The following is a 23,970-nucleotide window of genomic DNA, read 5'->3' as shown; positions in this document are numbered from 1 at the left end:
AAGTAGGCCTGCACAGAATGAAGTTCATATTTTCCACCATTTTGCCTACAACCTAGCATGCACTAGCGGCATCTATCACCCTACTTCGACATTCTTTTCGACTAGCAGACAATCCCTCCGTCTAGTAGGTCTGGAAGCTGCTATTTTATCGCACGAAAATGGCCTGCTCGGCGGTACGAGCTCCTCTTTTGCGTAATACAACGGTAAGTAAAATAATCTATCGGAATCCACAAGGCTGAAACTCCTATGTACGAAATGATTTCAAGTGTTTCTGTACGCACGGTTCACTTTGGTGTCGACATTTCGAGCTATACTGTACTTGAAACTATTATGTAAAAGATGTTATCCATACTTCAGTCTGCAGTTATAGTGCAAGTTTGAAATTTTTTGTAAATATTTTACTTTCGTCCATTACGAAACTCAAAGTAGACGTAAATCATCGCTTATTACTCTAGGTCAGACACTATGCAGCTGCTGCTGCTGCAACACAATCTGCACCTGCCCAAAACCTCGACATTCAGGTTCTAAGCAACAAAATCACCGTTGCTACGCTCGACAACGATAGCCCTGTTACTCAAGTGTCCGTCATATTCAAGTATGTAGAAGCAATTTTGGAAAGTTAATACGCAGTAACATTTTATTTATTACCTTTTTTCAATTTGTCCACTTGGGGCGACTTGTGGTAGTCCAGAGCAGTATCTTTCCAATATAAGTACAATACTATTATGAATCAACTCTTTGTTGGTTGTACAGTTTTACTTTGGCGCTATTGCCCTAAATACCTAGAGTCGCTCCAAATCACTAATTCGAATCAAGGAACTCAATAATTTGGCCAAACATGAATAGATTGTTGCTGTAATCTCAAACAGGGCTTAGACAGTCAAGAAATGCTGAGCAAATGGAGGCGATAAACAGCAGTTTGGTTGGCAACTAGGAAACAGCACAGCTATTGATACATATATTTTTTTGGTGTACCATCCTTTAGCAAACAGGAGGTGCAATAGCTAAGGTTCTGCTGCAGTGAACTTGCTAGCTTGAGTTCGAAACCCCAGTCAGTCAAACTGTTTTGTTTTTTATTTCTTAGAACCTGTTCAGCTTTTATCATACTCTTACTACGAATTTGATAAATTAGCATATTCTACACACGAGATAATAATTGCACACCCAGTTTTTAGCTGGAAACCGTGCAGCTGTGTATGGTTACCAGTCGTGCAGTCATTTACAGCTACGTAGCTACAGTATAATGTAAATCTAACAAAATGGTACATTACAATATAATTGCTTATTATTTGAAAATTTTGGACCTAGTTGTGTTTTACTTTATCAGAATTGTTCACTCAACTCAATTTTACACAACTTTTGTCGTATAGGGCAGGACCACGCAATGAAACGTATGAAACACAGGGCACATCACATGTTCTGAGATTGGCTGCAGGGCTAACAACTAATCGCTCCAGCGCATTTGGCATCACAAGAAATATTCAGCAAATCGGAGGAAATTTAACGGCCACCACGGATCGTGAAAGCATTGCCTACACTCTGCAATGTACCCGCGATAAACTGTGAGTTGTCGACAGCTTTGCCAATTCAATCTGATAAGCCTGGTACTTAAAACTATACCTATTTCCATAACTTTTCGTTCTTAGTATTCGCAGGAAAAAATCTTCCTGTCATCAGTATACTAAACAGAATCCCTAGTCCTGACACGACAGAATTTGTAGACATATTTCAATAACATCTGCAATCTCATAATGTCTCAGTTACACTGTAAGAATGCCGATGTAACAATGATGTTGAGGTTGTTAATTCTAACTCATTTGTTATGGCCATGCAATGATGAAATACAGCTTCTGTGTGGTGAAACGTCTAATTAGTATGATTTGAGCAAGAAATTAGAACGGACGATATTATGAAGCTTACATTAATGAAGTCTGTTTTACAAAAGCGTGTAATAAACTTATTGGAAGGAGTTATACTAAACTGTTCTAAATACATGTCTACAAGATTTTCACTTTTTTCATTTGTATTCCTGTTATATATCAATTTGGCTTTACAGATACTAGACTGGTCCTAAAAATGGACTGTGATTTCTTTTTCCACGTCACATGTTTAATAGTAGTAGAAAAAGCAAATAAGACGCCTGTGACAATTTGAGTCTTTAACGTTGACATTTAGTGGTTCCTGAAGACCATTTTTCATTTTTCATCTGATTAACACGCAAAAATAGTATTAGAATTTTGTAGCTTAGTAACAAGGCAATGACATAATTGTATAGGGGTTGAAATGCTTTACAAAAGAAACCCGCGATGTTTTGTGGTAAGTCTAGTATTTTCGCAATTAATCTTGAAAAAGTGAATTTTTACGTGATTTCAACTTCAACTTTGAATAACTTTTGAAAAAGTTGAGTTATCAAAAATTATAAGAGACCTTTTTAAATTACCTACAAAAATATGTATCGAAGATTTATTTACATTGCCTCGTTACTGAGCTACAAAATTCAGAATGAAACTAAAACTATTTTAGCTTGTTAATCAAATCGAAAATAAAAAATAGTGTCCAGGAACTACTAGATCCCAACATTGAGGGCTCAAATTTTGACAGCTGTCTTATTTCCTCTTCTTACAATTATTAAACGTGTGACTTTGAAAAAAAAAGTCCTCTTTTTGGACTGGTCTAACATATACATTTATGTATATATACCTTTTAGAACTAAATTCAATCTACCAGTGGTCAAATATTTTTTTCAATGTATTCTAACTCGGTATCCTTTAACTAAAATATCTGTATTTTTTTTTTACAATTCACCTGAACATATATTAAAAGTAATATGCATGTCCATTACAGTGAACACGAAATGTTTACAAGCTTACAACTTTGCATTAATAGAGGCCGAGCTTATAACCCATCCCTTTAAAAAGAATCTAACCAGTGAAACTTTTGATAGAATTTTTGAAATGTATGTCCACTGGAATAGACAGCCATTTTGAAAGCATTGAAGAGGAATTACTGAAATAAAATCTTACAAAGACAGAAAGTAGACTCAGGGTCACCATTATCACTACAAAGTTTTTCCGGCATAGAATAGTACTCCATACCAATAATCTTAGTCTCAAAGGACCAGACCCTGTTTTCAACTATTTTCAACTGAAGTCAGGACTCCCTTCATTCCTGATTCTGTACTTCAGATGACTGTTGACCGGTGACATGACTTATTGACTAGGTATACGTCTATCGTGCAGCCATCTCGGGTTAGATTATGAACATGATGACTTTTTTCTGCAACCTAACAACACAAGTTTGTTCGTGAGAAATAAGTCTAATATAATCAACAATTTCTTTAAATCAAATGAGTGGGCACTATTATTTCATAAATAATGCGATATGTTACGAAAGTACTCAACAAAAATATGTAACAGTAAAACGAAAAAACCATGTATTGTCGAAGCATTGCATTTGTCAAATAGGCTTGCCATAAAGACAATTTTAGTTTATTGTGCATTTATAATAATTTTCACCTGAGTATTTTTAAAGGTTCAATGGAGAATCTTCAAGACAGCGATCAATATATTTTTATTCTTGTGAAGGAAATTATTTTGTTGCTATCATTATATATGTACCTGGTGTACTTTTGTAACAAATCTTATTATTTAGGAACTCATAGCGTCGACTCTTTTCGAATTGGCGAAATATTTGATAAAGTTAGATTTATTCTCAATAAACAAAATACGTTATCAAATTGGATGTGAAGAAAAGTCAATCGTGTTTGGAATTGAGTCCGGGTTGACAATATGGTACTTAGGAGCCTAGTCCCGTAGCCTCGCCATCTCCAAGCTTGTTAGGACTGCTGGACCAGTAAAAAATAGCATCATGACTTGAAACAATACTTCTCGGAAACGACTACAATCAGACTATTGTCCTTTGAGCGTCCAATCATTGGTGTGGAGTACCAGGAAGAATTTCCAATTCGGTGACCCCAAGAATCAGGTCATAAATGTCTAAACCATTCTAAACACCACGTTTCTAGGAAAACAAATATTAACGTTTTCTAAATTAAAAAATGATGTCACTTTATCAGCTATTTGAACCAACAACCTCTGAAGAGTATTCCAAAAAGATGCCAAATTCTGATTGACAGGAACAGCGATTGAAATAAATATTGAATGTGTCTAACATTGTGTTTGAAAAGTACTTTTACTTTATATTTTTTGGTGTCCTAACTTGAATAGGATGTACTTCATACTTGACATGTTTTCATAGTGTCCAAAATAATTGAAGATAAATGGACTCTCTACTTTCTTCATATAGTTCAATTTTGATTTGAATATTTCACTTACGACAGATTGTACCTCATATTTTTTTCTTTAATTTCGCAGAGATGTTGGACTTAAGTTCTTGGAAGATGTTGCTACGCGTCAAGTATTCAAACCATGGGAACTGAATGACCAGATTCCACGTTTGCGCTATGAGCTTTCATCTATTCCAGAGACAACTCGGATCGTTGAACTACTACACAAAGCTGCCTATCGCAAGGGTCTTGGTTACTCACTCTACTCCCCTAAACAGCGCATTGGCAAAATTGGCACAGAAAATGTAATAAAAATCGATTTTTTTTAATTGGGATGCCAACTGAGCAATAAAATCAGAAACATGAAAAAAAATTAAATTTGCTGAACAAGATTTCTAAACGCCATGGATTCGAATATTGCCATAAAAAGGAAATTGTTAATAGGACATCTGTTTGAGATCGAAAAGAAACTTTTATAAGGTGGCTAATGATATGTTGGTCAAATAGAGTTGTTTTAACCAGAGTTAGATACCGAAGGTAGTAATGTCGATCAAGATAGGACAATGAGGCCGATCAATCAAAATTTTTTAATTTTTCATGCCAAGATTTGACCTTCATAAGTTTATAAATCTAAAACTTCACTAAATTACTATTTTGCTTGCTAATTCTGGCTACTGGCTTCACCTTCACGTTTAACGACGCGCATGAGGAAAACTATCAGTTAATAAAGAAACTTTATTTTTTAACCAGACTACAAACATTGTAATTTACGCAGAAGTTTTAAATAGCATTTTCTGCAATTTTTTTGTTTTTCCTTACCATGAATCCAGTTTCTGTTTATATTGATAATGGTTCGACAAGCATCGTATTTTATTTAGATTCCTTTTTATTTGTGATCTGAGTAAAATGTTGAATAGTGATTATAAAAGCGGTCTAATGTTATATTGAACTTGTAATTCAAGATTCAGTAAAGAATGTACAGGAAGTATTTGGTAACGCAGATCATTTGCATTTGAGGTTTCTCATGTATCTTAAGTGACTTTAAGGACTTATCTAAATCAAACACATCATCAGTTCATTACTTATCATCCCTGCGAATTTGCATGGTGTTCATTCCTTATGTACCATATATTACGAGTCCCAAGAGATAACTACACGTTGGGTTTTATTGGTTGGAAATGAACAGGTACTGTTAAAACTTTGAACATAAAAATGGAAAAAGTAAATCTGTATGTATACAGTTGTATTCATAATTTTTCCATCTGGTTGAGTGTTCAAGAAGAGATGAAGTTGCATTCTCCTTCTAGACTGTCTCCGATGTTCTAATAACATATGCCTAATGCCAGCAAACCAAAGGTTATGAATCAGATTTGAATTTAAACTGAAAGCTTTTTTTCTGAAATAACCTATACCTCTGTGTATGATAACACATACCTGTATTCGTTTAAATGAGTCTAGAAAACACAGCTTATTTTAAATTTGATAACCTTGAATGGTCACGAAAATTTATTCCAATACCTCAATTGGCACCCCAAGATTCATTATAAATTGTGTCAAAATACGCAACTATTTTCATTTTTCAGCTTCAACATTTTGTCAATACATGGTTCACTGGGCCGAGATGCGCGGTTGTTGCTACAGGGGTTTCTCAAGAACAGCTCAATAAATTTGCCTCTCAGCTGCAAGTGGGGTCCAGCGAATCCAGTGGTGAACCTGCTCGATACTTTGGTGGCGAACTTCGCAAGGAGCGTTCATCTTCTCTTGCTACTGTAGCTGTGGCTGTGGAAGGAGCAGGACTGAACAAAGAGAAAGAGGCCATAGCTTTCGCGATATTGCAGAGAGCTGCTGGGACTGGGCCTCATGTTAAGTGGGGATCAACTTCGGCCCCTCTTTACCGAACTGTTGCCACAGCAGCGGGTAAAGATCCTTTTGCGGTATCAGCGTTGAATGCGAGCTACTCTGACTCGGGAATATTCGGTTTTATTTTAACGGCACCTGGAAATATTGCAGGAACTGTAAGTTTCTCAATTGTGTATGTAATAATGTGTACCAGATGAGTTCACTAAAGCTATTTTTCCTTTCCAAACAGCTAACAACTGCAGCCAGTAAATGGCTACTCAAGCCTTCAGTCACAGATGCAGATATTTCTCGCGGTAAAGCAGAATTGAAAGCTGCTGTTCTATATGCTACTGATAATTCCATTGCAAGACATGAGTCTCTCGCACAGCAGGCTTTATTTAAAGGCACTGTAGCATCCCCAAGTGCGATTATTGCGGAAATTGAAAAAGTCAGTGCCGCCGATGTCAAAAACGTAAGTCCTAAAGTTATTACTTGAGCTGATGTCTAATTAGTTAAATACAAGAAGATATGTATAGTAAAAAAAATTTCTACTATTCTTCACAAAAAATTAGATAGATACTATAACAAATATTCACCGAATTTTAAACTTTTCGTAGCATTTTGTACTCCAATTTTTTTTTAAATGTCTCCTTTTTCGCATTTAGTTGCAAAATGCAATGCAGACTATTATTGTTAAGCAAAGGAAGGGTTTGCTCTTATTTGCAATTAATCTAATTTCTGCTGAAAATGACAGCGTTCGAATATTCGCCAGAATTTGGTCCTCATGTGCAGCAACTTATCACTTCAGGTCTTAATGGTCAACTGATCTCTCGCGCTCCGGTTTTAAGCTCGATTGCTTCGATTGCTGATGGCGCCCACTGCCCGCAAAACAGATTTGTCACGCGTTTATCACATTCGATAGTGTATGTACAGTAGCGCTCAGAAGTATTTTGACAAAGATAGTAATTGGGTTGATTAGATACAAATATAAAATACAAGAATCAATGATATTTTTTATTGAAGAAATTCGATGTTGTACATAATTGTAGAAATTTAACTCTCGTTCTTTAAAAAATAATGTTAAAATAAAGAACAACAAGAAGAATTATGGATCAAAATAATAACGGATTTCATATTGTCAGAATACTTTTGAGCGCTACTGTATATGAGTTCATTCTTCCAGTATATCGGTCGGAGCAACCTCCAGCTTTGAATGCGAGCGCTTGAGTAACACGGGCTTCTTGCTCTGTCTTTTAGAGCTAGCCATTGCTTATTGCGTTCACTCCCTGATCCGCGCTTTTGAGGTATTTTAATTGAACCAAGCAAGTATTCAAACACCCCCCAGGGGCATGAGCCCTACCTTTTAGGGGATACATTCAAGTTTTGAATCGGGTTACCTCAATCGGTAATTACCTCATTTTCATGACCGCTCTCATGCAATTGTATTAGCAACAGACGCAATATAGTTTCAAAATAAATATTCTCATCCCACGGGCTGGTTCGCCATACGGTTTACAACAATTACATTCAAGTCTTATACTTCCTCAATTGATATTGACAGTTTTTAGTAGACTATTATTGAATAATGTACTTTTCTATAATTAAGTTTCGTAGGTTTGTCTTGAAAAGTCGACTTTGTTTTTGTATAATATTGTAAAATCCCTAAGAATTAGGTCATACTTTTTCCATTAATTGCAAATGAACAGGGTATCTACTGCTTCTTTGAATATCCTTAAATAGGAAAAGTCTTGGAATATTTTGATTTATCCTGGAAACTTTTTTTTATCCTGAAGGCTTTTTTACTAGTCAGAGCTAGTGTAATAATGAGAGAATGTTAGTGGGCTTAAAAATTCGTAGCTCTTTAATGTTCGATGTAGAAAAAAAGAAAACTAGGTTGGTATAGTTGGGGGTGTTCAAGGAAATAAACATTTCCGTGGCATTAGCTCCAAACATGAAATATTCCAGCAATTAAAAATCGAGAAATTGAAAAGAAAAGAAAGAAACAAAAAAAATTAGGTGTTAACAAAATACAGAAAAGTATAATGTTCAGATGATGCTGCTTTACAGTTGTGTGGTAATCTTTGGTAGTCCATTTGGTGCTCAATCTTTTTCTTTTCAACTCCCTCTTTGGAAACATCACTTACCACTTTGATCGCTAGGCTCATGCATAACCTACTCCATTCTGTGTATTAAAGCAAACAGTCTGATATTGGCACCCGCAAGTATACATGACGTTACTACCATCACCTTTTTTTTACGGAATAGAGCTGAAACTCCCTTGTAAAATATTTCTGGCAAATGCGTCACTGAAATATGGACTATGCCTTGATAGATCCATGTTGTCGGCAAAGGGCAACGATGGTAGGAGCTTCATTGAAATTCCATCTAGTAGATTTCTGATTGAGTGGCGTTGAATTTAGAAGTTTGGTTTGATAGGGCTCCTTGACAAAAATGTGTCTTTGTGTAGTAAACTTGACATTTCGAAATATAAGTATGAAAAAAATAGAAATTTACATGTTTGGATTCCATATGCAAATCATTTATTTGAAAGAATAAATACTTTTTGATACCTTGTTCGCATGATACAAATTGTTAACATAAATATCAAACTAGTCCATGTGTTGTTGCAAAATATTATTATTCGAGTTAACGGGAATTCGGAAGAATCCCTGTTTTGCCTAATTTGTCTATTGGGAACCTTCAATGAAAATCATTAAGTAAAGAGTATATTCTTTCACAGGTGGCTGCTAAAATTGGCAAGGGTAAACTGTCCATGGCCGGAATTGGCGATCTTGATACAGTTCCATATGTTGAAGAACTAAAATAGAGACAGAGTAAAATAGAGAGATCGTCAATCATTTAGTACTATTTAACAATGGATATCTATTTATCAGAAATCACAAGAGCGTCACTAGAGCATCGATCATAAAGTGACGGCCATCGTGGTATTACAATTCCTGTAATTGTGTAAATATTACCAAATAATAAACAGTTGAACTGTAATAACATCCTGAAAGTTATTGTTGAAGACTACCTTCTTGTCCCGTCTTACTTCAAGGAATAAAAGAATTTACAATCTATCATCCTTTGCCATTGTAGGTTTTGCATTGTGTTACTATAGCCCTAGAACTCGTTTTCAATTTTATCATTTAACACTTATATATTCCTTTTCCGAGCGGTATGGCAAATACGATGTATAAACGAGAATATCATTAGATGAGTGAGAAGTTCGTCGGGGAAGGTCAATATTTGATCGGAGTGAAACTGTTAAGTTTCATTGAGCGATGTTTCGGTTAGGCCAAGCCAGCCATCATCAGGGTTAAAAGACATTCCTAATAGCATAGATGTTCGTAGTATGGCTACTGTCGAGGAAGACAATCTTCTGATCAAATATTGACCTTCCCCAACGAACTTCTCGGGGCACAAAAATCCATATGTTCAACAATCATTAGAGTGATATGTAGAAGGTGAAATTATTTTTTTTTAATTTTTTCAATATTTTGAAGAGGTATAATCTCAACTAGATTCTGAACATTACTATACCGCTTAAATAATGACACAACAAATAAATCTATCAGAAGGTAGAATGCAAACTGATTGACATAAAGGATATAATTTCCATAAATTTATTAAAATTTTGCCAGGATGTTAAACTGTTTTAGTATCAAATCTTTTACAAATTTGATGAAAAAAAATAGAAAAATTGAGTTCATGTCCTGTGTAATTCAGCATTTTTCAGATTCTTGTTTTTTTAACTCTTAAAACCTTCGACGCAGATTTTTAATAGAGACAAAGAATTAAATACGTCGCAAAAGCATTATGAATTTCAAAACATCCGCCAAGTACGTAATTATTACAGTGCGAAAATTAATCGCTAATCTCTGATGGGAAATCAAAAAATAGAGCCAAGTACTACACTTGCCTGACAAGTATTGATTGCGAATTTATAACCCGCTGTTTAGACTATGATTTTCAGGAGACTCTCTCCTGGTGATCAGTGAGACTGAAACCGTAGTCGTAATCAAACACTAACAAGGGGATCCCTGTCTTACGTGGCTTTTAACAAGTATTGTAATACACTTGAAAACATGTCACATACATACAAGGTCTATAATTGTGCTTCATGAGACGAATTTCATAATATGTATGTTTCGTCTAAAACGTAGCATGTGTGTTTCCTTCTTGTTCTAAAGTTAGTATTTTACAAATCATCACCTTCTATCTCGCAAGATGAGATATGAGAATAAAAGACAAATTGTATTTTTGATACCAGATAGCTACGATATGAATTGTGAAATTAGCCATATAAAATGAATTCTTACTCACTGCGGTTGATTCAACCCATAAAAAGATGGAAAAAGAATGAATTAATATTAAGTTAAACGAAATGCAAATGTCTTAATGTGCAAATTTATCTTTATTTACTCTGTACCTAATACAACTTTACTTCTTCAATAGAATAATATTTTGAAGCACCTTTCGGAGTTGGCCCGAGAGATTTGCCGTCGCGAAGTCTTTCTACCAGTGATCTTAGAGTTTGCAGATCATCAATGACATGAAACTGGAAATGATAAAATGAAATTATAAATCAAATCAATTACTATTAAAGAGTCAGTTATTGATAATGAGATGATACATTATAAGTGTCACAGGTCAACTGGATTCTGCCAATTTCATAAATTTTCTCGTAGTTACGGGGTATTTATATTCATAAATAAACAATTCGAATTCAGCGATAAAAAATTTGTTGTTAGACAAGCTTTTTTTATCGCAAACTATTTCCGTAAATCATTGGTTAACTTTTCTGAACATATTATACTGACTCTGCTGTGAACCCAGCTGTAAATATGACTGGTATTTGTACCGAAGATACCAAAGGAAAATGCTGCCCAATAAGTGACTTACAGACTTTTTTTACAATCTTTTAATTCGCGGAAAACTGTTCTCATTAACAAAACTTGAAACAAACTGGAGATTATCAGGAATAGACATTGGTCGAGTTGTCGTAGAATACCCAATACGATTTATTGTTCATGGTAGTTATCTGAGCGTACACAAAAATCAGCAACTTTTGATTAAAAAAATTGTGGAAGAATATATTTTTGCATGACGAATATAACAAAAAAAAAAAAATAATAATCAGTTTGATAGGATTTGATATTGCAAATTATTATTATTTTTTTTCTCTCGACATAAAAGATAGTGTGCGTGATAAAAAATGAAATATGTATAGTAATATATATTTTCTAAACATATTTCTACTCCGTGAGACAAATCCTCCTTCATTGTGAAGCCTGATGTTATAAACAAAATTTCAGCTGAATTAATTATTATTAATTTCCAGATCAATGTTACCTACACTTCATTACCAAAAAAACATAATAATATATGAAATATTCATAATTTGACCATAGCATTATATTCATACGGTGTGTAAAAAAACATTATACAGAAATATGAATATTCCCAATGTTTCGACAGCCTATTTCGTTTGTATTCAATGTCATGATCATACATTATTTTGATGTATAAGTAGTAAGTATACGTTTTGAAGTATGACCTCTGTTTCTTAGGAATTTCATTCCCTTAACTACTAGAGAACTTTGAATTGCAGTGCATTAATTCAAGACTAATGAAATGAAATGGGTGACCAATGAAATCTAAAAATAAGATTCGTTGAAAATATCAATTTTGTTTTTTCTGACCAATTCAAAAATTTTGCCAAGTGTTTCAAAGACATTATCTAGCATTCATAGACTGTAACACAGTTCACCAGTTTAGATTTTTTAAGGTTTTGTAATGTCCTGACCAAAAGAAGATTCTTCATATGAAGGTAACAAAAAAAGAGTATCTCACAATTGTAAAAGTTCCAAAAAAAATATACCTACATTTCTCAAAAAAGTTATCTTAATCAATCGAAAATTCACCAAAGTATCCTAAGTTTACAGATTGTCCAGCAAGTACACATATTGAGTAATATACGAGCTATATTCTTGTTTTCATATAAATGTATCTACTTTCGCAATATTTGATATTAAAACCTATTGATTTCTATGCGTATTCAAACGACTATTGAAAAATAATAGTCAACGATGGTACTTTTAGTGTTTACGGTTTTTTAAAAATTGACGTTCGAAAGAGATCAAGAATATTATATTTTATACCAAATGATGAATGAAGCTGTTTTCCAGTACCATTTCAAATCTTGCCAACACCTTTCATACTAATTTTATTGATAATAAATTATGATACTTACATGGACTTCTAGCACTGAGCTGAGCTGCTGTAGCAATGAACAGATTCTTGGGTCTTGGGATAGAAGATACTGTTGATAATGCGAATCAAGTAAGAGGCTGGCCCAGTCCAGTAGCTGTTCTTCACTGGGCTGAGAAGTTCCTGTTTGAGGCAGTTCGTGTTCTTCTTGTGTAGAGTCGAGAGCATGAGTCAGATAATCGAGTAAACTCAAAATCTCAGTGAAGCCAAGACTAGTTTTTAAATGCGACATTAGGCAAATGTCCGAATAATGAACACTAAGAATGTGATTGAGAAAAACAGCCCTCCCAAGGGGCTCAATTACACAAGAATCGGTAAATCCATTCTGATCGGAATCGAACGATTTGTCAGATGTGGTAAGACAAAACGATAAAAGGTTGATTAGCAGTTTTTCAGGGACATCTCTGAAGTTCTTCAGGCACCAAATTATATTCCTAATATCTCTAGATTTTATTAGAGCAGGGATCAATGTTTCTAATATAACAGCTTCAGGCAGACCATCTTTGACTAGCGTTGAGAGCTGTACTTTTATATCTTCAGGCATAGGATCAGAAAATGTTACAGTCTCTGTGACCTCTGATCCCCAAATAGCAGTTTCCATCTCTTGTATAACAACAATTTCGTTGTCATCTCCGTTCACATTGACAGTCGAATTTGGAGCAAGACGCGAAGATCCAACCATTGCTTCGATTCGCTGTGGTGTTAGGCTAAATGGAGCTACTGCTAAGTGGCGATTGGCTGCTAGGAGCAACTTGTCTTCTATTCTCCACAATTTCGCCTCTTTTGTATAAAGTTTAAGTTTCTGGATGGCTTGTACCAACTTAAACGAAAGGTTATAAATAACCAAAATCGCTCCTTCTTCTTGAATATCAGCACCGTAAGCTGCAATTGTTATTTCATTCAAGGGAGTCATTATGATTGGGTGCTTCGTGTTCAGTGCTGTTACAACACTCAGTAAATTCCCTGGTGGTGGATTAGCAGAGCATCCAAGTAATGAATAACTGTAGAGTCGTCCATGTGACCCTAAAAAATTTGGGAAATTTATAGTAGTTTATTTGACAAGCAGTCAAATTTTGATATCATGACTTGATTTCCTTTACTTACACAAAGTGAGAAGGTAAGCATTACTTGTATCTTGGATAACTACATGGCCTACAAGTTTTTCTGCAGTTCGTTGCAGCTTGATCCTCTTTAAATTTTCCGAGTCTTCAACATATGTCTGGCCATCAAGTGGAACGACAATATAATCATGGAGATTGTCTATACATGTTAACATACACAAGTACATTTTTGAGCCAATATTTATGAGCTGACAGTCTCTTATCTTCTCTTCCTTTTGGAGGACTCCTTTGCTATACCATGACTTTCGGTTTGTCAAAGCCCAAGTAAGTGATGCTGTCGACCCATTTTGACAAACTAAGATTGGAGGATAATTATCTATTCGAAGTATAGCGTGAAATGGGCTATGAAATTTATGCTTCTTTACTTTGTCAAGGTCGCTAGCACTCTCATGCCATACCCTAAGGTAAATTTCATTGAAAACTGCGACGTACCGAGCATCTATTTCATCGTAGATTACTTGAGTCGTAAGACGGTCCTTGGTAGACCAACTGCTCAACTGTTTCAAATCCTGTAGCTGTGAAGGATAAATCAAATTAGACAACTGCTTAGTTGATCTTACCATTTAGATAAACGTGAGTATTTATATACGTATTTGCACATATAAAAAATGTGCAGGCAATATAAATGAGAAATAACTCCCACCCAGATAGCATTGTGCTGCCAAGTAATAAATTGTGTCCCTATCTTATGGTTGTATTTGAGGTGCCTCGAATGAAATACTTAGGAATATATGTAGCTCTTAGAAAAAATTTGGCAACATATGGAAAACCACAACCATGCAATTGTATGAAACGGCGAAGTACAATAAGTTTCTGTCAACCTGAGGGTGCATTCTGCTTTGGTTAACATTTTGTTGCTGTCAAACTCGATTGCTAAAAGCACATGTGGACACTCCATTTCCTGCAATGTTCTTTATGAGAAACAAAGGCTGTTATAAAATTAGGCCGAAGCGAACGTCTTTTGCGTGAGAAAGACGGTATCTCGCTATCTGAGTGTGAGGATTAAAAATTTCTTGGACATTTTTGATGTGACCGAGAATGTCGTAGATATGATGACTGAAGATAACCTTGTATCTGATAACGATATTTTTTCCCAAAGTAACTATCACACATCCAGGATTACAATCCTTTTCGACCCCCAGAAGATTTTGTTGATCTATAAGTGGGCACAAAGTGTAATATGAGCTAAGTTTAGCCATTACAACATATTAATAAATGCAACTCGTATATTAGAAGATTTGTGTGGTTGCACGTGGCTATTCAAAATACGCTGTCATCAACGCACACACTGGTTTATATTTAGTATTTACATCACTGATCTCTATATTCACTGAATATAAGCTTGCCTCGAGCTAAATTTTCACGGGCAGCAAAATGCTACCCGCACTATTTTGGCCGTGTTCGAAAATTGACTGACAGTACTGTCAGCAGTCTTTTATTTCTGTTGCGCTTCCAAGTTCGCGGATAGCTCTGACTCTGTCCTAGGGAATTTTCAGTACCATCAGTCAATTTACGAACACGGCCTTTGCTGCCCAGCTTTCGACCAATAGGAATGTGAATAAAGTAGGGAAGCGCTACTTGGGTCGCGTCAGAGAGAATTTAGAATTGGATAGAGTGGAAGGTCCCATACGGCTGTGGTGTCGTACGGTACCTGGTGGAAATTCACAGATGCTAGACACTGGCATTGTTCACACAGATACAGTTCGACTCACATCAGTAGTTTGGGTCGCCAATTACTGATAAAGTATTGAAATACATCGGACAACGGTCATTCTATCGCTCTAATCGAACGAACCGAGGAAGGAGTAATTGTTGGATGAAAGATTTAAATGGCCTTACCTTTGGAGAATATTCTGGATATGATGAATTGCAGCGCAGATTGGTGAGAGGAATTAACGGAATGACTGATTTGGATGTAATATTTGAGTACTTTGATTAACTTGTATTTATTTTGTAGTTTCAGATTTCAAGTCACAAACAATGGGATTACAAGTTGTTAGATTTTGAATTAATATAACAAAAATGGAGCTGGAAGGTCGCTGGAGTTTTAGACAGAGTAACTTCGTAGGAAAAGTTTAAATGCAAAAGGCAAAAGGATTTTACCGCGAAACTGTACCGGGACAAGATAACGAAACTAGTGGTAGAATCCAAGAGGACGATCCGGTGATCGGTCGCCGTTTTTATGGGTATCGATTGCTGTGCAGAACGATCCCCCTCTTTATAACTCTTTGTCAACTTCTGCGCACCTTCCCCCTTTTTCTAGGAATTAAAACTGGGGCATGATATCTTCGTCGCATGTTCGTCCGTGATCTTTAGCTATTACTATATTGCGAGCTTTTTTATACATGGTACAACGCCGTGTTGGTGCGGTGGTGTGGGTGTAGGATCGTTGCGCCATCAGCTTCCTATCCGCGTGGGCTTTGGTGTTGGGGCAGTAAGCTCCCTTGGCTACCGTGCTTCTTTCCCCCTTTTCGAGGACGTTAGGACCTGGGCCGATTTTAGCTGCGCTTTCCTTATATGGTGATCACAGTGTACGTACGCTAGAGGTGACCCATGTTTCTTGGTGTTATATTTCGCGGACGTTAATGCCGTGTGCACTCTCGGGGTCACGATACGCTGAGTTCTAGTCGTAGTTTACTTCTTAAATGTTCCTACTAGCCTGTTCGTTACAAAGTTTATCTATTAAGATTACCATACCGGTTACTTGTTATTTTGTTAGTTTTATAGCATGTAAATGTGTAGAATTGCATATGTGTTATAATTGATTACTATCATTATTCACCTGCAGTACAATAGTGATTGTTTGTGGGACATAGATACTATTTATTTAATACTAAATTGAGTGAACTGGAGTAGATTATGTTATTCGTCGTTGAATCTTACAATTTCAGATCTTGCAGAATATGGAAAAATGTATGACGTGGGTATTCTTGCAGCTTTGCACCCCACATTCGTGTACCACTTGGGGAAAATGAATCCTTTATTAATTTAAAAAATCTTGACCATTACTTGACTCCTTAACATTAACCATTCATCTACGGTTTCTTCGCCGCTCGACAAGGATTCCTTGCAGCTGACTACAACCTGTTTGGAGTAAAAACAAGGTGAGTTAGAGAATAAATCATTTCTATCATTTTCAAGGTTCAATTTTGAGTTTATATTCTCATTGTAATAATTTGCGCACGTGCCTGTCTCGCGCAGCAGGAAGTACGTTCTGCGCGTGCGCTCTTATCATTTTGAAGGAATTCATCAAAAAGAAGAGACCGTCCAATACGGCCACGGTTACGGTTACGGCTACGGATATTGTGAACCATGGATCTATACTACGTCTATGTAGGTCCATGTTGTGAACCGTCCTATTCATGTCGTCTCTGAAAAGCATTCCTGTATACTACATTATCTGCAATGCAGCGCCGTAAATCATATGATTCGAACTGGATAATTGTTGTTATCATTTTCAAATGTTCCACGAGTATATGTCTTCCATTCAAATGATTTAACTATTTTATATATAAGCATTTGAATCATTATCCTCGAGACTGGAGTATAATTCTTGGTTAATCATAATATCGTGTCATCCATAAGATGATGTAACAATTCATGTAAAGTTGAATTGCTTATAATACGGCTCTATAGTCCGTATTTCACAAATAATGTTGAAATTTGTCGTTTAGATGGATATTACAAAGCACTGTGGTTTAATACGTTGATAAATACCCTACAATAAAATAAGTATTTCTCCAGAGTCTGTGTTTTCACGGGCAGCAAACATGGTATTTTGCTACTTAGTTTATGATCAATGGGAATCTTAGAGCATGTACAGTATATGCTCTAAGATGGGATTGCTAATATAATAGGTAATTCGAATTCAGCATGCACCAAGCCACCCTGCTTTATTGGCATCCCGTCAAGAACGCGGCAGCAAAATACTGCGGCAGCATTTTGCTGTCCATGAAAATCCGCCAATAGTCTGCTGATCTCGTGATCCCAACGTGACCTCTGGGCCTCTAGTGTATTTTGGTATCTCCCATCTAGAGATATGTTAAGTAGTGAGATGATTAGTTTCACGGTCTTACATATAGATCTGGTAACTCCGGCACTTTTGAGTGGTAGGGGGTGTCACCGTTAGTGAGGCACACGGTCTTGTTTCCCATCTATCCGCTAGGGACGCCATTGGCCCGGGGTAAGATAGATATAGATATATACCGATAAGATAACCTGTTCATCGAAGTTTTTGACAGTTCATAACTCGGTGTAAAGTGTGTAAACGGTGGATCATCTACACACGATCTCAAACTGTCTCAAAAGTTGTGAGCCCTCGCTTGATGTTTATGGATTTTATTTACTTAAACATTTGAGAATTGCGTTAAAATAAAACAATCATCACGCCCGCCATAAAATGCTAGTAAACATCTCAATCATTTTTTATTCGCATCTTTCTTCATTTTAGAGTGTTATTCAGGATTGTTGATTCCGAAAAATCAGCTGTTCGGATCTGATTTATGATTGGCTCACCCCGAGGGGGCAGCGCTGCAGACGGCGAAGACGAAAACCACGGTTTTGCCTCATTATCTGAGTCATTCCCCACTCTACTAGTTGCCGGACCTGTATGTAAGACCGTGATTAGTTTAGATGTGGCTTAGATGTTTAATCGCGGGGTTTTGACATTTAATGTTGGGTTAATTTAGGATTAGTGGTATAAAATGGCGATAAACGATAAAAGATACTAATTCGGTCAGATGTTATAACCAAGTGTAATTTCCCTAGTTTTCAATCAATAGCAAAAGCGAGATCCTAGGAAAGTCACACTCAGTGCGTCCCGAGAGCAGCCAGTGAAAAACGTTTATATATTTCAGTCGTTCGAGTGCTATTGTTTCGGTGATCGCAGGTGGCGCTCGCTAAAAATAAAATCAAAGGTAGGTAAATCTCTAAACGGCGTGTCGGCCATACTCAAACAATCGCCGATTGAGACAGTGTGCGAATGCGAATTGTGACTGGTCTGGCAGTGTGACGAAATGGTGGGATAATAATCTAAAGGAAAAAGTGCCGAAATCTTATCATCGTGGTTTGAAATTGTCGTTAGTAACGTGGGGGTGACGGGCAATAAAGTTAACATCGCGCTTAACCGATGAGCGCTAAAACCGACGTGAACAGGCGAGTCCTCGCTATTCAGGCTAAGAAAAAACGTCATAAGCCTGGAAAACGGAAGGGCAAAGGCTCATCAGGGGAATTAGAGCCCCCCGGGTCAAATGCACCTCAGGGAGGCTCGAAAACTGGATCGTCGGCTCAAGAAAATACCGTCCCACGGTTGGTTCACTCCGGTGGAAATCGTAGCAGGTACTGATTTCCTTGTTCTCCATTCTTTCTATCCTTGTGAATCTAGATAATATCACCACAGGTCCTCTCCAATATTATTCTTTGCTTCACTCGGGTACATCGATTAAGTCTTCTTAACTAGCTGTGTTCATTGGCAGTGCTGTCGAAGGCAGGATCTTTGGTGACTAGTTGCACCCACAATGCAGGTGTCGCAACGTATACACTGTTGTTTGTTACTTCAAGATCTTTCGAATTCCATGTAAAAGCTTGTGCGACAGTGCAGAAGTTTGCATGCTTGGATTCTGCATAATTTCTTGTCTTTTCCTCGATTGGCAGATTTTATGGAGCACCTATCTAGGTGTCTCAATTTCATTTCCTAATACGATTTTGAAGGTACCAATCAGGCTGCAGTTGGATTTATTTCAAACAAGATCCTTTCAATTTATGCCAAATAATGTAATTGCTGCTGTACCAGGAATAGATACTTGACCATTGATTAGATTACGACAGTGAAACTGGTGATATAAACTGGTATGCGCGTATTGACCGACTCAAGCTTGTGGCTGGGATGAAAGTAGCTGCTGCTAGTTTCATCGTGGTGCTTATTTTCCAAATCATTTAATGATTGGCTGTCTAAGAAAATGAAGTTGAAGCTGGCAACCAAAATTCATAGCCAAATGTGTTAAGAGGGAAAACCACCTGTAATAGAGGAAATCATAGGTTACTAGTTCTTATTTCATTGAATTGAATGTGTTTCATCAATGGATATTTATCATTTGCGATTCCGGTTTACAGTACTGTGTAATTTTAACTGTGTAACCGGCACGAACGAGACTACCAGAATAAAAAAATTCAGTATGCCAAGCTATGTCAGTTCAAATAAACATGAGAGTTTTTAGAAACATTAGCCTACAAAAAATGGTTCAGTATAAAAATAGACCTTTAAAAATTAGTGAAACATGTAGCTTGCTTTCTAATTGAATTTTCAAAAGGTAATTTTTCAATCAATAAAATCTTGTGCTTAACTAGAGTCACTTTTGTGACAGAAATTTCATCCAAATTTTAAGTTCTTTAGATAAAAATTTGCTGGGATACACAAGTGTCCAGACAAAAAAATGTTATCTCAAAGAAAGGCTCCAAGTTTCAGAGTTGATAACATTTACATAACAATTGTTTATACAAGAATAGATTTTCATAATAAATTAAGCTGTTTCCGATCGACTGCTTCAGTTTCGCTGCATTATCGTGGTAAATTTCCACTGCATCATCGTACTTGAAAACACTATATAGGTTTAACTGTCAAATCCGACTGAAAGCTGCTGTTCAATTTTAGGGAACATTGTTAGAGATGCTGTGAAGTGTAATAAAAAAAACACGCGTATTTTATTGAGTAAACTGATTCAAAGTTATCCTGAAGTTGCTGAATAATGATTTTTTTGCAATGTTTTGTTTTTCAACATTTCTTACTTCAGCATTGTCTATTACATTGATAGAGAATTTCTTTACAACACATTTTCTGTGAAGTAACCAAAGTTAGGAGTTGTCGCATCAAAATCGACGGCCCAAGTAATTCATTACTACCACACAATTTGATATAATTTAGAAAACATGTCTACAAACAATTATACAGGGGTAATTCAGTGGTTTCTGAATATAGGAAATTTGCAAACACCAACAATGTGGCAGATTTTCTCTGAACATCGCCCATGTGGCTCCGTCTCTCTGAACACGCAAGCAATATGCCAATAGTAAGCTGTGCCCGCATTGAGCAAAAAACCTCTTCATAGTAAGTATAATATTTACCAGACCCTCCAACACCTTACTTGATTTGATTAAAATTTATCCAAATGAAGAAAATATACTAAGATTAATGTATTTATATTTTTATGTAATTAAACTGTTTCTTCAGCTAGGTTAACATCATCTAAGGACTTTCCAAATCATCAACCTATCTAAATTCTCAAATTGTATAAATTTGGGAAGGTTGGTGAGACAAAATTGAATGAATCGAGTATTTATCAAATTGATATATTCGTGAGCTATGATAATTTCTTTGAAAATCCAAGAATAATAAAATCCGAAATTCTCAACAAAAGCCGAGATATCGACGTTTCATTTTACATTGCCTCTAAATGATGGAAAGTCTGATAGATTTGTTCGATTTCACTCTACGATGACTTAATTTATTTAGAAAACTTATTTTCATAAATTGACGAAAGCAAATTTTTGTTTCTTTAAATATCTAATTCAATTTTACTATTTGTTGATCATTATTAATATTAGTGCAATATTGTATTCTTAAATATTTAACAATGCCAACATAAATAAAAGACGTGCTCCGGTGGAAATATAGAAAATAATGTCTTAAATAAATAGAGCCATCGTAAACGAAAATCGAACATACCTACTAAGTTTGTTATTATTTTGCTGTCATTTAATATTGAACATTGATATCCAAGCTTTGAACAATAATTCTAGTATTCTATATTCTTATATTTTCAGAGGAAATATAGTGACCTATGAATATCTTTCTTTGCTAAATATTCCTTGTGCAACCATCTCGAAATAAAATTTGTTAAAGATTTTAAGCTCACAACCTCCTTTCCATAAACAAGTTTCAATAATTTTCGAGTGCTAGATTAATGTTAGTAAATCCACCAAATGAAGTGACTTGAAAAGTTGAGTACTACTTAAATTACGCAAATAAGTTATAGTCAGTCTTACTTACATCAGTAAATTCACATAGTAAATTTCAGGTGAATTTATTAATATGTAATTAATATATTAGATTTAATTTGAATTTACTAATCGAAGAAATAATGTAAATGAGTTTATCAACAAACGCATTGATCTGACAATAAATGTATTTCTTGAATTCAGGCAAATTGCAATCAAATCAAGTAAGGTGTAGTGGACGTGAGCAAATATTAATACTTGCCGTTGGAATATTTTTTTCTCAGTATGAGCATGGCTTCTCACTTGCTTTCCACCTGACCTAGAACGACAGACGTCTGTGAAGTTTGCGCGGGGCATTTGTCAAAAAAAAAAACGAAATTTCGTTAAGAATTCTGGCATCTTTTGGAAGACTTGTATACTTCCTGATAGTTTTTATAAACAGTTCTAGCACTATTGGTTTAAAAAATCTGTTTCAAAAATACGGAGTGCCAGCTGTACGTTTAATCCGTTTTTGGAAAAAGCGAATTTTTTCACGAGCTCCAACTACTACTCGAAGAGTTCTGTAATTCCTGGTGGTTTTATTACAGAGGTTTGCCAAATCTGATCGACGATGAATTAATTTAAAATTTGAAAAATGGCTAAGTTTGACGCTTTTCGATGAAACCAAAACTGGAAAAGTTATCCTGCATACAGTTCTGGCGAGAGTTCTGGGTCGTGCCACCAAAGTTCTGTAAAATACAGTTCTTATCGTTATGACCATTCCCCCCCTTAACTTCGTACAAGCTTTGAGTAGCTTTTGCGGACACGCTTTTTCGGGAGTGGACGTCGGCAGTGATTGCAATTAACGATTTCTTGTTGGGTTGTTTCTTGTGATTATTGTTGTTATTATTACGGTGCTAAATATTATTTTCAAGAAATGGCGGGCCAAAGCCACGTTATTTGTGGAAGAATGATTTTTTTCTACTTCCGCCGGATGCTGTTCGCATATTTGTATGGTTCCATCTTTACAGAATTTTTTACTGAACAGAATTTTTTGAAATGAGCGTTCAAAATTATTTTCGAACTGTCCAAAATTATTCTGGAATTGTTCAAAACCTTTTTAGAACGTACGTTAATTCTTTCTCAAGTCTCGAATATGCAGAAAATATTAAATTTGAACTCCTCAAATGAATTTAAGTTCCGTACAAATTGAGATATTGATAGAGTTATGTACGTGGTTTTTTCCGTATCAAGTCCTGGATTTTTACAAAACGATGAAAATTTGTAACTTTCCCATTTTTAAACAGAAAGAATTTTGTATCAAGAAAGTCTCGTTCTATTTTCGCGCGCAAAGTATCAGTGAAATTATGAGCTGTTCCACCAGTTTTAAGACGAGTATCATTACATCGGCCGATTGTTCGTTGTCATATTTTTATTATTGATTTGAATTCAAATCTTGTCAATTTTTTCTCGGAAGAAAGTTGGTTTTCCGTCAGGTAAGAAATTCGTTTTACGAACTTTGAAATTTGGAAATATCTTTTGATTTTTCCACACTTACATGGTCGAATACCCGTCCTATTAATATATGACGTTCGAGGAAGTTGATCAGTAAGGCCAGCACAACTCGGCAAAAATCGTGAATTTGGATTCCTAATTTTTCCAGGAACTTGATAATAATTTAATTTTTTCCTATGCGGTTTTAAGTTCTTGCAAAAACTCAGAGCTAAAGCACCAGTCAGAACTAGTCTACCACAATTGAACACAATTTTTCACATTTCAATATCGCTAAAGTACGGAGCCAGACGTTATTTCCTTTTTAAGGCGCAATATTCTAAAAATATTTAATAATATAGGGCTCGAGACGAAAAAAATAATTTACACCTTTGTCAATACGAAAGTTTGTATGGGATTAGATTCTTTAAAAAGTTAAAAATTGAAATTTTCCTATTATTTTCCAACCTCAAAAGGAATGGAGTCAAGATTTTGATGGCATTTTGAGAGCAATTTTCTCAGATCTGTCACGGATGAACTTTCACTTGATCGGGTTATTTTATTAAGTTAGCACTATTACAGGTTTTTTATACAATGAACAAATGAATATTTTTTCCGAGTCATAATTCGAGAGTTTTTAATTCGCAGACTTTTTCCCATGCGTCTAGACTCACGGATAAAAAAAATGGGTTTTTGGAATTAGGGGTGGTTCGCGATTGAAACGGGTAGAGCATTTAAATCGACTAAATTGTATTTTCGGAGCCCTTAATTAACTTTCAATTCTGGCTTCCAGAGTTTTTTGCAATTATTCGTCATTAATTTTTTGAAGTTATACTTCTTTAGGCGCGTTATGAAAAACTGATGATAGTGAAATTTCAGGATGCGCGCGCATCACTGTAACACAAAATTGTAACACAAAATTAACAGGATGAAGTTGCCCACTCAACCGAATTCATTAAGTCTCGAAAAAAAGCTAAATATTTATCCACA

The 23,970-nt window shown here is 35.6% G+C and overlaps 3 protein-coding genes across 7 annotated transcripts in view; 2 read left to right on the top strand and 1 right to left on the bottom strand.

Annotated features, from left to right (window-relative positions):
• Positions 1–46: 46 nt before the first annotated feature.
• On the top strand, positions 47–9,127 carry LOC124308792 (cytochrome b-c1 complex subunit 2, mitochondrial). Its single transcript, XM_046771857.1, has 7 exons — positions 47–203; positions 456–595; positions 1,371–1,562; positions 4,374–4,590; positions 5,869–6,300; positions 6,375–6,596; positions 8,865–9,127. The coding sequence occupies exons 1-7, from the start codon at positions 159–161 to the stop codon at positions 8,949–8,951; spliced, it is 1,335 nt and encodes a 444-aa protein (XP_046627813.1). The 5' UTR covers positions 47–158; the 3' UTR covers positions 8,952–9,127.
• Positions 9,128–10,522: 1,395 nt separating this feature from the next.
• Positions 10,523–14,911, bottom strand: LOC124308779 (nucleolar protein 11). 3 transcript variants are annotated; one of them, XM_046771827.1, is made up of 4 exons: positions 14,586–14,911; positions 13,502–14,033; positions 12,381–13,420; positions 10,523–10,685 (listed from the first exon to the last, which is right to left on the bottom strand). In XM_046771827.1, the coding sequence occupies exons 1-4, from the start codon at positions 14,715–14,717 to the stop codon at positions 10,557–10,559; spliced, it is 1,833 nt and encodes a 610-aa protein (XP_046627783.1). In that variant the 5' UTR covers positions 14,718–14,911; the 3' UTR covers positions 10,523–10,556. The 3 variants fall into 3 exon arrangements, with proteins under 3 accessions (XP_046627783.1, XP_046627790.1, XP_046627799.1); XM_046771834.1 differs by lacking the exon at positions 14,586–14,911 and adding an exon at positions 14,340–14,556; XM_046771843.1 differs by lacking the exon at positions 14,586–14,911 and having other exon boundaries at positions 13,502–13,813; positions 13,951–14,033.
• A 3,236-nt stretch (positions 14,912–18,147) lies between these two features.
• Positions 18,148–23,970, top strand: part of LOC124299707 (SRSF protein kinase 3) — a 40,031-nt gene continuing 34,208 nt past the window's right edge. For 2 of the 3 annotated variants that reach the window (XM_046753025.1, XM_046753009.1), the window contains exon 1: positions 18,149–18,855. In XM_046753025.1, coding sequence (XP_046608981.1) covers positions 18,647–18,855 — 209 coding nt within the window. In that variant the 5' untranslated portion in view covers positions 18,149–18,646. Of the gene's footprint in view, positions 18,856–23,970 lie in introns of all 3 variants that reach the window. The other variant, XM_046753017.1, reaches the window with a different exon arrangement.

This window comes from Neodiprion virginianus, chromosome 1 (assembly GCF_021901495.1).
Source record: "Neodiprion virginianus isolate iyNeoVirg1 chromosome 1, iyNeoVirg1.1, whole genome shotgun sequence".
Taxonomy (NCBI): domain Eukaryota; kingdom Metazoa; phylum Arthropoda; class Insecta; order Hymenoptera; family Diprionidae; genus Neodiprion; species Neodiprion virginianus.
Note: the sequence above shows the minus strand (reverse complement) of the source record. Positions and strands in the feature narration are given on the sequence as shown.

Coding starts and splice junctions, on each gene's coding strand:
- LOC124308792 (XM_046771857.1), top strand. CDS start 159: ATGGCCTGCTCGGCGGTACGAGCTCCTCTTTTGCGTAATACAACG. Junction 1,563..4,373: donor CAATGTACCCGCGATAAACT/GTGAGTTGTCGA, acceptor TTAATTTCGCAG/AGATGTTGGACTTAAGTTCT. Junction 6,301..6,374: donor CTGGAAATATTGCAGGAACT/GTAAGTTTCTCA, acceptor CTTTCCAAACAG/CTAACAACTGCAGCCAGTAA.
- LOC124308779 (XM_046771827.1), bottom strand. CDS start 14,717: ATGGCTAAACTTAGCTCATATTACACTTTGTGCCCACTTATAGATCAA. Junction 14,034..14,585: donor ATATCGTTATCAGATACAAG/GTTATCTTCAGT, acceptor TATCCTTCACAG/CTACAGGATTTGAAACAGTT. Junction 13,421..13,501: donor TGCTTACCTTCTCACTTTGT/GTAAGTAAAGGA, acceptor CAAATTTTTTAG/GGTCACATGGACGACTCTAC.